This window comes from Centrocercus urophasianus, unplaced genomic scaffold (genome assembly GCF_019232065.1).
Source record: "Centrocercus urophasianus isolate 14NV4802_14NV808 unplaced genomic scaffold, USGS_Curo_1.0 seq_14, whole genome shotgun sequence".
NCBI classification, from domain to species: domain Eukaryota; kingdom Metazoa; phylum Chordata; class Aves; order Galliformes; family Phasianidae; genus Centrocercus; species Centrocercus urophasianus.
Window position 1 is genome coordinate 19042211 of NW_024884586.1, and position 13251 is coordinate 19055461.

The 13251-nt window shown below is 35.2% G+C and overlaps 1 protein-coding gene across 1 annotated transcript in view; it reads left to right on the forward strand.

Moving 5' to 3' along the window:
* Positions 1-13251, forward strand: part of STARD9 (StAR related lipid transfer domain containing 9) — a 99054-nt gene that overhangs the window by 53028 nt on the left and 32775 nt on the right. Inside the window, exons 11-21 of the mRNA XM_042814408.1 lie at positions 352-449; positions 641-841; positions 1258-1355; positions 1826-1903; positions 2638-2709; positions 3363-3542; positions 7175-7226; positions 8078-8215; positions 9090-9172; positions 10194-10297; positions 12486-12533. Of these exons, the coding sequence (XP_042670342.1) occupies positions 352-449; positions 641-841; positions 1258-1355; positions 1826-1903; positions 2638-2709; positions 3363-3542; positions 7175-7226; positions 8078-8215; positions 9090-9172; positions 10194-10297; positions 12486-12533 (1152 nt within the window). The remainder of the gene's footprint in view (positions 1-351; positions 450-640; positions 842-1257; positions 1356-1825; positions 1904-2637; positions 2710-3362; positions 3543-7174; positions 7227-8077; positions 8216-9089; positions 9173-10193; positions 10298-12485; positions 12534-13251) is intronic.

Genomic DNA, 13251 nt, shown 5'->3' on the forward strand with positions numbered 1-13251 from the left:
TATTAATAGAATTATAAATCTAAGCTTGAAAAGAGGGCTGGGGGGGGGGGCGGCGAGGCAGAGAGGAATATATTCTTAATTGCTACCTAGCATGGGAGAACTGTCATATCTCACTGCTGTCTGGGTAGATTTTAGCAACAACTTACACTGCTGATTGTGCGGACTTTCTGAACCAGAGTGATATTTCATGGAAAGTGTTCAAAACATGCCTTTTTTTTTTTTTTTAATTGCACACCTGCCTATTCTGTTTTCTTTTAAGGAAAATGCAAGATGCTTTATTATGGATAGTATGTTAATAACTAAATGCACTTATTTGGTTTGCATTGACTTTATCACACTTTTGTGTTTCAGTGAAAGAGCTGATCCCAGCTACTGCAAAGATCGAATTACAGAAGGTGCCAATATTAACAAGTCATTGGTTACACTTGGAATTGTCATCTCCACTTTAGGTAAGCACAGCGATTCTTTATATTCGATGGTAGTGATAAAAGTATAGCAGACAGCCATACATGTGTTATATCTTTACAATAAAATCTGAACAGAACATCTGTGGGACTTCATAAACTGTAATATTTAAGAAAATTAGCCGTGACAGAAGAAGATAAGCCTTTTCCTGAGCACTTTTGCATTTCTCCTTCAGCACAAAATTCACAGATATTCAGCAGCTGCCAGAGTATAAACACCCTAACGAGTGAAGGGGAGAGCAGCCATGTGGATAACCCCTCCACAGGCAGTGTCAGTGGGAGCAGACGACCAGCATACATTCCATATCGTGACTCCATCCTCACCTGGCTTCTCAAGGACAGCCTGGGGGGCAACTCCAAGACCATTATGATTGCCAGTGAGTTTGATTTCTGTTAATTTTTACAATTCTGCACTGCATTACACCCCTAAAACACAACTCTGAGGTTAGTCAGCTGCATCACTTAGATTCTGACCTTGGAAAGATTTTTATAAATACTTATAGGATACATAAGGAAATAAAAAGTTGGATTTTTATTTGAATTGTGCATGAAGTAAAGAATGAGAGTCTCTTGAATATCACAGCTTTGATTAAATACTCATTTGTAAGTACAATCTCTTGCAGTCATTCTCTATGAGCTTGATGAATCCTTAAAGATATTATTGGATTTGTTTTCTAAAAAAGCAGAATTTAAAAACAAAAACAACGACAAAAAAAATAAGCTTTTTAAAAAAGTGTTTGGTTAAGCTGATTACTTCTTTTAAATAAACCACTGTTTGCTTTCTACTTGTTAGCTATTTCTCCTGCAAGCTCCAGCTACAATGAAACCATGAGTACCTTAAGATATGCTTCAAATGCCAAAAATATTATTAACAAGCCCAGAGTGAATGAGGTGAGGCCCTGAGTTCTGCTTTTCATTCTTGTTCAGTTTAGTTGTGTATGCCTTTAAATTTTCTTCAGTATATCTATTCTCTGAATAAAATTCGTACCTGTTTTTCTCATGCTAACTGGAGCTAAGTGGGTGACTAGTTATTACAGAAATCATTTATTTGATTCCCTGCAGCCTAAATTATTCCTTCCCTAAATAATTTAGAATATCACACCTACTATATATTCTTCATATCTATCCCTTCCATTTCCATCTTTATTCTCTTTGAATGACTATGACAATGCATGTTTACTCTGTCTTTATCCTTAATATTGGTGGAGTTGCAAAGATGGGATCCACCAACCCCTGAGCCTGTAGCAGAGCAATGTTGTTGCGAGTTTGCCTGTTTTCATCTCTTTCTGGCTCTGCATCACTTTCTTCAGCTGGAATTTTTTAAGAATGGTTTTCCTAGGATCTTTGTCTCAATGTTTCAGGATGCAAATGTAAAACTGATAAGAGAACTGCGAGAAGAAATTGATAGATTGAAAACTTTGCTGATGAGCTTTGAACTGGTACGTAGGAATGCTTCCCAATTGTAGTTTTAATGGTGCTTTCAATACCTTAGTTTCATCTAATCTCCATCGTTTTGTGATGATTACAAGACTAACAGCATTTTTGCCATTTCTCCTTTTTTTCTGGCATAATATTGATAATCCTGAAGTATAAGCAGCTGTATGATTATTTGGAAGGATTTTCTTGTTGCCTTTCATGGAGTTGTCTGGCTTTGTTATCCAGAAATACCTTGAAATTGAAACATTTTTTTCTGTAGGGACAAAGCATGAAGGCAATGCAGAGTACTGATCACTGATGTAACTTCCTAGCAAGATTAATTACAATCCTCTTTGCCAGAAATGTAAACTAGTAAACCTCAACAGTAGTTTGGAGGCTTCATTCTGTCTCCTGAAAGAGGGTGTGAGTCTGTAGGTCATAACAATGCAGCTGGCTTCTTTGTGGTTTTGTCTTTGGAATAATAGTAGTATCTTGGCTTTCCATGTTGTAGGAAGCCTATTTTCCTGAAAGACACTGGAACCACAGGAATTCTGTACATAGAAATCCCTCTGTTAATGCTCTTTCACCTGCACTCCCCTAGAATTTGCATGCAGTATTTACAGAGGAGTAGGCATCATTGAATGTCTGTATATTTTGTCCTTCTTCCTGAATTCACCTTGAAATCTGGAAAGAACATGCTTGCCAGTGGTGAATAAGGAAACCAACCCTTAGATCTCTGTGACTGTTGTTTGAACAGAGGAATTCCAGTCCTTGGAGTGATGACAGGGATGGAAATCTGACTGAACTGGTTCTTCAGAATGAGATGAAGGTGTGTATGAGTCACCTGTAACCTTCTCCCATTCCAGAGGGCTGGGAGGGATAACATTGCCATTGTTTTGAGGCAATTATGAAAACGTTTTTGTATTAATCTTTTCTTGTTTGCTCTGAAAAATGCAGAAAACAGTCATCCTTATTGTGTATGTTGCATGTTCTCTACCAATCAGTGGTAAAAGCCTCTTGTGTCCTTGATGGGATGATACTGTTCACTGTATATTACCAAGTCTGCACTATCTATTACTTATTTGAAAACCGTCTAAGTGTACCACAATAATTCATTATATAAATCTTTTGTCTTCCAAGATTAAGATTAAACTCCTCCAATTTAATTGAAGGAAATTATTGTGCAGTCACTATATTTCTACAGAGATTTCTTCACCAGAGATGCAGAGAGATTTTGAAGTCTCTGGTTGTAAGATTTGCTGAATCTTGTCAGGACAGGCAAATTGAGAAGCTATCATGATCATATATCTTTCTGATATTTTGGGAATGACTTTTCAATGGATTAATCTACTTCAATAGGTGGCAGTAGTTCCTACCCAGGTTTTGTTGCCACAGAAATATTCTTCAGTTAGAACGTATATGAATGAGAAAAATTCAACTACTTAGTAAATGAAATTATTTCCTCTCCTATTCTCCTCAAAGATCGAGCAACTGACCAAAGACTGGACAAGTAAGTGGATGGACAGGAAGGCAATCATGGAAGAATACAGTGTGGACATCAACAAAGAAAAAGCTGGAGTAACAATAGACTCCAATTTACCTCATCTAATGGCGATGGATGATGATATCCTCAGTACAGGAGTGGTGCTGTATCATCTCAGGGTGAGATATTGTTTGTTGTTTTGTTTTCCCTTTGAATTTAAAAGCATGTTTTATTTGCAAAATGGAGTGTGGCTGAGGTGGCATTACAACAAAAGTTAGCAAAAAGTAGAGCCCACAATCCACAAAAAGAACAAACACTCAGATAAAATGAAAACAGCACCAGAAAAGAGCATACAAAAATGGAAGTGAAGGAGAATTCATATATGGAATAGTAACTTTACCTTTTATGAATGCACACACAAATGACAATATGCATATAATAACGTGTGGTAAGTGAAGTAAAGTACCCAAATTAGGCATTAATAGTTTGCCTGCAAAGCAAGAAGATAGGTGTGCATCTCTGTAAATGTAAATGATGGTGCCTAAAGTAAACCAGAATTAGTGGTCCAGATTTTAGTAGATGCTTGTATACTCAAGACTGGAATATTTGTGTAACTGTAGTTCCAGTATAAAGGTAAACTTTGACAGGATTAATTTGGCAATGACTGCTGTTTATAGCTGTTGCTGTTTTCATGAAATAGATTCCACATGTGTAGCTTGAATGCAGATTAATCATGATTCTGCTTATTTTCTGGGGTCAGGTGGAAATCCTGTCTTCATAGAATCTGCTTTTCTGTGTAGCTATTCTTTTAAGAGAATTTTTTTTACCAGTAATTTTTCATAACATCACATATGTATTCCTGTAGGTTGTGGCATAAGATGTGAGTGACTTGGTCAAATAGTTTCAGAGTTTTTCTTTTTAGTCAGGGCTAAACGTTAAGCTGGGCTTTAGTTTTTCTGAAATTGTTTAAATGAACAGAAGTTATGAAAACACTGATGCTGTTTAACATTAAAATAAATGATGGAGAAACTCATATTCAGAGGCACACTTGTTAGCAAAAAATGCGTTAGATATCGTTGTCTTGTAAAATTGATCTTGTTATGTATCTGTCTGGTAATAAAAATAACTGAACCCCAAGCTAGGTTCTGTGCTACTTGATATAGTTTCTGGACACCATATTTTTTTCTTCTTAAAAAACAGCAAAAAATATTTGAAACAGAAATCATACTACTCTTCATTATATTGAAAAACAAACCTTATTATTGATTTTTCTCATGCCAGCACAAAGGAATTGTACTAGATTATGATGAAGGAACAAGTAATAACATCCAGTGCTGATCAACATGCTTAAGCTTTACTACTCCATCATTAACATTAAATGTTTATTCAAAGTAACTGCTATCACTTAGAAGTTTTTCCATTATGTGCAGTTTAGAAACAGTAGATATTTTCACATAGTAATTTTAACAACATCTAAAGTAATTTAAAGATATTAATTTTGATAAATAAGCCTAGTTTGAAAGGTCATCTTCTGAGATCATTAGGCAGAGTCTCTGTCAGACTAACATCTTTGTTCCCTCTTTCTTTGCTTCTAGATGGTGCCTTTTCTTTTCTTTGTGCTTTGCATCTTTTAGACTGGTGTCTATTACCTTCATCTGAACAGCAAGAAGGTAAAACACTAGTGGGTTCCTCACATATAAGGTCTTCAATGTATAACAGATCTTTACTTTTTGCTTGTGAGAAATCATGGCATCAGTCTTCAGATCATGTGTAACAGACATTGTGTTACTCTTCTATTTTTTTGTTATTCTAGTGTTAACTGCACTAATCCACTGTACTGAGCTTAATGAACCTTTCTTTCTTAGGTTCCGTTCCTTTTTTCTGGCTTTCATTAACAAAAACACTGATTTTTTTCTATAGATTGAATTATCTTAAAAATATGGGATTTGTTTTCATTGTTTTGGAAGATTTTTCACAAACTTTTGAAGATGAAGTACTCCCAAAACTGAATGAAGTAAACTCCCTCATTATGCTTCTCTAATTTGCAGTGGGAATTCTATCCTTAGTCAGGAAACACTGTCAGAAGAGAAAAACAACAGAATCACAGAATCACACAGAATCACAGAATCACCCGGGTTGGAAGGGACCTCAAGGATCATGTAGTTCCAACCCCCCTGCCTAGCAGGGCCACCAAACACACACATTCAGATCAGGTTTGCCCAGGACCCCGTCCAACCTGGCCTTAAACACATCCAAGGACGGGGCATCCACAACCTCCCTGGGCAGCCCGTTCCAGGGCCTAACCACTCTCCTTGTAAAGAAACAACATAAAATTACTTACTGATATGAAGATGTACTTTTGTATGTTGAGGTGAAGTTATGCAATCATTTATTCTGAATGATATGCCTTTTGATTTATTTTTTTTCTTTAGGTAGACTAATCGATATTAAATTAGGAAAGAGTATCAATATTTAAATTATTAGCTCAGTAGCATTAGAAGAAACTTGAAATAGGTCTTGTTTGTGGGTAGTTGGTCTGCTTTTGTCTTCAACTTTAGTTAGTTGGCTTGCATGCTGTATGCATCCTTGCTCTCAGCAGCAGTTTTCAGTTGTACCTAAACTCATCTAAATTCACTCCACTGGTTGGGATGCATTTGACTGTTGTGAATTTCACAAGCCAATACAGCCATAGTACAATTTGCCAAATTAAATTGTATTTCACGAAAGTTATTTTAGAATATTGTAAAAAAGATTCATCTGGTAAGATAATAACTATCTCCTTGCTTAGTCAATATTGATGAAACGTGATTTGGGAGTTAATTTACTCTCTTTGCAGAAATCATGTGGTGCTAGCTCACTTGCTTTTGTGAGGTAAGTCAGAAGCCAAATGGCTGATAAGGTTTTCTACAGGTGGCTATTTGGTGGTTGAGTCTGCTGAATGTTAAGCTGACACTCCCTCCAAACCATGGAAACTGGTCATAATCTAGCCATCTGCCTCTCCAGCAAGGATGGAGGTCTCAGCATGGTTTGTTACAGAGGGATTTGTTCGTTCCGTTCCTCACTGTTCAAAGATCCAAGCTATGTGAGGAACTGAAAGGTATTTGTGCTCTTGACCTCAAATACAAGAAATCAGTATGATTTATTTGTAATTACCTGTAACTGTATCATCTTACAGTAATGCACAACTTCCCTTTTCCAGTTTTGAGGCTTCCAGTTCTTACTTCTTGTTTCAGCTTTAATCTAGGCTATAATATGGTTTGGAAGAAGTTCTCCAGTAGTGGATACTTTGATGAATTCATGGTCTCTGACATACAGTTCCTTTATAAAACTTAAATTCAGTTACTTTTTTTTTTTTAATTGTGAAATCTAAAAAAAAAAAAAAATTGGTTAACTGAATAATCATACTGTGACTTCTTTCTTCGTATGTGAGTAATTCTAACAAAATAATGTCGTTTCTGTAAAACAAACAAAACAAAAAAAACCCAGCTCACTATAAAAGTTCAAAGCATCAGAACGTGTTCGTGTTCAAAATAGTTGTCTTCAGCATGTTCCAAAAATTATGTACTGAGGGTTACTCCATCTACTGGAGTCATAAAAGAAACTGACATAGCTGCAGGATAAGAAGTAGTTGCATCTCTATAGCAGGCCAAGCATTATGTGTAAAGTTTGCTCCAGAACTGAGAGGGTTGTTTTTTTTTTGTTGTTTTTTTTTCAAATACTTGCTAAGATTCCATACCAGAGCTTTTAATCCTTGTATAGAATTCACCCTTGATAACTGACTTATTATATTAGTTGTAGTTTTTTATTTTAGGAAGGAACGACCAAAATTGGAAGGAGTGATTCAGACCAAGATCAAGACATTGGTAAGAGAATCATATTACAGATTATTTTATTGCATGTTCATGTTGAAACAAGAGGCTTACATTTGTCTTTGTAATATCTAGCTTATGTTTCCTTTTGTCAGTTCTCCTTTTAGAAGAAGGTAAGCAGAAAAGAATAATTATGTAAGTTGGCTAAGATCTTTCAGGGTTTTTGTTGTTATTTTTTGTTTTTTTGTTACTGTCTGAAAAATCAAAAAGCCAATGGAAGTGACTGAGGTCTCTTTAGCAGTTTCTTCATGCATGTTAAAGTCTATGTTAGAGTTTAGAAATATCTCTGTCCAACATCCAAATCTTGATATATCCTCTCTTAAACTAGCAGCACAGGTGATTGTGATACTCTGTCCTAGGAGAGTTGAAACACATTTTGAGTATTTTTATGTCCTTTTTTTCCTTATTTTTCACAGTAAGAATCTCAAGATAATAATGATTCAGATCAAAACTTCATACTGAAATAGGGCGCTTTCTGGAACTATAACTTTCTTTGTTTCAAAATTTTGTTCTAATGGATTAGTAAGATTGTAATCAATAAATGCTGTAATAGCATTAAGAGGAATTTGCACACCAGCTTACAAATCAGAAAGGAGCTTATGGTTTTCCAGAACAGGAAATATTTTGAAGGATAATTTTGTTTTCAGTCGAGCTTTTTTTATGATTTGGTATTGAGCTAACAATCAATAATGACAATTGGCTGTCCTTTTTCTGCAAGTGAGACAGTTCTTTGAGGTATGAAGTATGCAGTCATAGGGTAAAACCACGTGGCACTCCAATCTTGAGGAAAATACAGGATACCTGACCCCTTGAACAGGTGAAATAAAATCAGGTATACATTCTAGTTTTGAAGGGGCGGTGGATCGAAAAAGACCACTGTATGATAGACAACAACTGTGGGATTGTGACGTTACGACCACTTCAGGGAGCATACTGCACTGTGAATGGATGTGAAGTCACTGGATCATGCCGTCTGTCACAAGGTAAGGCTTGCTTTTTCTGTGAGTTGTGCATTATAAACAACCTATCTCAGGAGTTTAGAGACAAGCATTTACCTAGCTCATGCAGACCTACGAAATACATCTTTCAATCTACTGCTGTCTAGCACTGCAAGGCTTGATGGCTAAAGCTTCCAGACAGGAGCAATTAAATGAACTACATACAGGAAGTAAAATAAAGACATTAGTGACAATATTAAGACAACTTTTGGCAGCAGTAGTTTGTAGCCTTCTGAGAAGAAAAAGCCTGTAGTCAGAGTCAGTGTTGTGGAAAATAGTGGAGGCTGGCTTCAAGCCAGCAGACCACTGATGATTAGATAATATGGTTGAAATGATCTTCAGTTTATTCGTGATGTGTTTGGGTAAAGAATACTAGCCATTGAGTCATAGGCTACGATGAATAAGCTTAGATGACATGTATTGGGCTATCATGTTTTAGGGTTGTGTTTAAAAAAATAAAAAATAGAAAATCCAGTTACTGGGAACTTGGATTGTATAAAAACAACTTTCTGATAATGCATTTCTTTGTTTTTTGGTATGAAGTCATGCTGGTATTTAGTATGGGAATGGGGAACTTAATGCTACATTGGATTTGCAGAGGACCCTATGATTAATTTGGATGCCATCATTACAGAATGGTAACTGCCATTCCTTGGTGGCAAATTTTAAATAGTTCTCTGTTCTGTAAATGTCAGAAAGTTGTTGGTCAGAATATATATATATATACATTTTTTAAACAAATTATTTTACAGTACTTTAAGTAGGCAGTAGTCTTTACACACCAGTCTAAAAATCTGAATATTCAGGGCACCATTTGTTATATTATGTCTGTAGGTTTCTAATTCATTTTTGTTTACAGGGGCCCTTGTTGTCCTCGGCAGGTCTCATAAATTTAGATTCAATCACCCTGCAGAAGCTGCTGCCTTAAGGCAAAGAAGATCAGTAAGTTCTAAGGATCTGCATTTTTCTTTTCTAATTCTCCACTGATTTCCTGATTCTTATTGATTTTCCATTTTATTTTCTGTCTAAAAAGGGTGCCTGAGAAAGGTAATATTTCTTAACATCATCAAGTTTGCTGATTTCATTTCCTGCACCTAATGGGCTATGGTGACATAAACTTTGTTGGAGGACACTATTTCTTCATTCAGATGCACTTATCAAATGAAGATGCAGATCCCTTGAATAATTTAGCATTTCCTATTTCTAGTCATAACTACAGTGGGATTGAATACTAAGGGCAGAAGATTGCTGTGAAGAGGCCAATTTAGAGTTTTTCCATTTTTGATAATTTTCTGAATTACTCCTTATATGCTGACTTTTCACCACCCTTAATCAGATGTACTAACAGAAATGGAAAATTTTCAGGATTAAGTGCTTGAGTGTTGTTAGGCCAGAAGACTTTTAATTGTTACATACTCTGGAAATAGGTAAAGTATTTATTGGTACAGTAATCACAAGAACTAACTGCTGCAGGATACTGTTTGCTCAGCTATTTAAATATCTCCCTCTCCCCCTAAAGAAAGAAAAAGTAGATTTTCTGATTTAAGACGTAATCATATAAATGATACTGGCAATAAACTTCCTTTTAAAACAGTATTTTACATACTGACATTTTGTACTCACTACTGTCCTTTTGTACTTCCTTCTGTGGTTGAGATAAAGGGCTTAACTTCAATTTGCCTTCATCCTTTATTTCTTGAGTAATACAAGATGCACTACATTAAAGTAGAATTGCAAGAATGGGTGTCCTAAGTAACCAATTCTTAACAGCTTTATAGATTACTGAAGACTAAGCAGAACTGTAAGTGTGATTGTAAGCTCACTTGGGAGATATTATTATGCATATCCTGCATATTATACATCATGTGGCATGCAGCACTTTGCAGCAACAGTATGACTGATGTGTTGCAACTTCCTGGATTGCTGTGATATTTTTTTTTCCTCTCTATTCTTACATGCTTAGATTAATGATGTCCCGCCTATTTTGAGCTGTGGAGCTTTGGACTGGCTCAACTTAGATGGAAGTCACACTCATTCTCCTCATTATATCCTTTCTTCTCTTCAAAAGTAAGTTTAAAAATATAAAACAAAGCTATTTCTCCTTTAATACAACCTCAGAAACAAGGACTTTGTTCAGGTACAACTGAGTTGTATATAGAGTAAGTCCATTTATGTTTTCAGCTCGTCAGAACCAAATAAAACTGTTCAGGAAAATGCATTAGCTGAACTACTAATTTAAAAATGTTAGGATATTCAATCAGTAAATTTCAAGAATTATTCATTGATACACAGTGAATGTTAATGTGCAATCAAGAAAATGCTTTGATTGAGACTGTCAGGCTGTCTTAATTCAGTTCACTTGCATGTGTGTATTATGGTTTTTTTTGTTTACAAGCTAATGTATAATTTTTGCAATGTTCTTCAGTGCACAAAAGGACTTTATGAAAATGAATCAGGATTTATGCAATGTGATTATCAATTCACTTTTCCTGCTAATTTGTTCTGAAAATAAGGTTTGTTTGATCATAAATTCCCTGTAGCTCAAGAAATATCAATCCCTTCATCTCAGAGGGCAGTTGAAAAGTTTTTGGGTTTTTTTAAAGTGAGCTGTAAATAAGGCATAGGCTGCTTCCAAAGTGCTGAAGAGCTGCTCATATCCACAACATCTAGTGTTTGCATTTCTTGAGAGAGGCTTTCTGAAAGGAAAGTATTGGTGTGATAAAAACAGTGGTTAATTTATTCAGGTATATCAGGGAAATGAATTAAGATACCTCCTGTGTTTTGGTGTGTAATACTGTAAGAGTATAGGAGAACTAAATGTAATTGGGTTCTTTTTTCTTTTTTAATTTCTCTCAGCCTGGCACATTCAATTGACCTGTCAAAGGCAAGAAACAGCCATCTTCTCGTTCATATCTGTTGATAGTTATGCTTCTTGCTAATGTGTTTTTGTGTGGTTACATACTGGGAATCTTTTTCTGGGGAAGTATCTCATCTTGTTTTTATAAGCATAAAATGTTTTCCCTGTTTTGAACATCTCTTCATCCTTCTATTCAAGTGGCTTGCTTTCCACCTTGGGTAGTGTGTTTATATGTGCTCTGTTTAACTTACCTAATCTCTGCACTTATTTTTTTAATTTGCTGCAGTGGTATTTTCTGTACAAAATGGTATTTGATATTTATTTCTTTATTTAGCTAAATTTAAAAAAAAACATGTAAGAATAATAGCTTTTCTAATGATCTCAGAAGTAGATACCATGTCAATCATTGCATGGGTTTAAACATCAGCAGTGGAGCATTTGTTATAGAACTAGCTCCTAGATACACATACAGAAATCTGGGAGTCTTGCAAACAGCTTAGCAAAGCATTGCACTTATTTTGCCCTTTTTAACCTGACAAAAACAAAGAATAGTTCTGATTGGTTTTTTTTTTTTTTTTTGTTTTTTTCAGACTGTGTTCAAGTAACAGGTTCTTTTGTGTTGATCAGATTTTCTACTGTTTGGACAGGGCTATGCATATTACATAATATAACTTTACCTGAGACTTATCCCAAGTGTTTCAAATGATTTCTTTACTAGAAATATTACTGTATTGCCTTCATGAATGTTGATCTATTAGAGAATTAAGCTGTACACTATGTCTGAATTAATTTTCTTTCACTTGATGTAATCCAATGATTTTTTTTTTGCCTTGAGTAATTATTTTGGCAAAGGCAAGCTGAACCGATGCACTTGGTCTTCCCTTAAAATAACCAGCAAGCCCCTCTCTGTTTGGACAAGCAGTTGTGCTCATGGAGGGAGTTATGATTAAGATATACAGCCTAGGATCTGTAATATGAAAATAAAGTGAGATAAAAAATCATTTAAAATGTCTAGCCTTTGCAAAGTCAATGTCAGGTACTAAAAACGTGAGGTACTTTATAAACACTAATATAGCACTCAATGAAGTACACAGTGTGCTTATTTACTAAAGCAGTAAAAAAAAAAATAAAAAAAAATCCACCTAGCCCAGTGTCTTGTCTCAGTCAGGAAGGTACTTAGAGGAATTATAAAAGAATGGGGTAAGCTATAAGTATATTTCATAGAAACACACACACTCTTAATAGTTCATATATGCTTTCCCAGCTGCTACCAGTCTGCATCTTAGAACATTCTTATACTCAAAATTATAACATCATCTCTGTGTTTAGAAGTATTCAGTGAAGTTTTCTTGCCTTCTCTTTGTACATCTTTGTAATTTCCTACTTTTATATTTACAGTAAAAAATGTACAAACTGTAAAGAAAAAAAGTGTTCTCCAGAAATAAGGTAAGATACGTCTAAATCATGCTGAATATTTTGGTCTCTCTAGCTTTGCCTTTTTCTTATTCTACGCTTCCTCCAGAAGAAGCAAGTAGACTCTAAGCTTTAATTTGACTTTATCACATTGAAACAAGAATCTCTACTCGCAGCTGAATTGTAAGCATGCAGCCCGTATTTTAAAACCACAACTGCAGTGGGATTTACAATAAATTTGATGTCAGTAGTGGGTCCTGTAAATACTCGTAGGCATATCAGAATTTCTTTAGACTAATTGAGTTCTGTGCTTGTGAGAAGAAAATGGCTTATGGAAGAGTCCAAACAAAAGACCTAGCATAGAACATGGTCAATTCATACAAAGCGGGATGACAATTATGCACAGAAATCTTTCTGAAATTGTTGGGCTTCTGTGCATTTAGAAATCTTTCATCAGCAACTGATGGTATTTTGGTTTCCTCTGGAGTTTTTATTTCAGAACATATGGACATACGTTTTGTTATAATCATTACTTAAAATTTTATCTCCTGTGCTGCCAGTAATATTGCAATGTTTTGCTCATCTGCTTTCGTTGGATTGGATCACCAGTTCAAGCTCTAAATGTATATTAAAATATTTTCAGAAACTATAGAGAACAAATTTTTACTGTTAGGCCAAAGTATTTAAACTTTAAGCATGAAATTTTCCTTGAAAAATGATAGGATTTGTTGCACTTGTTACTTTCCTGCTT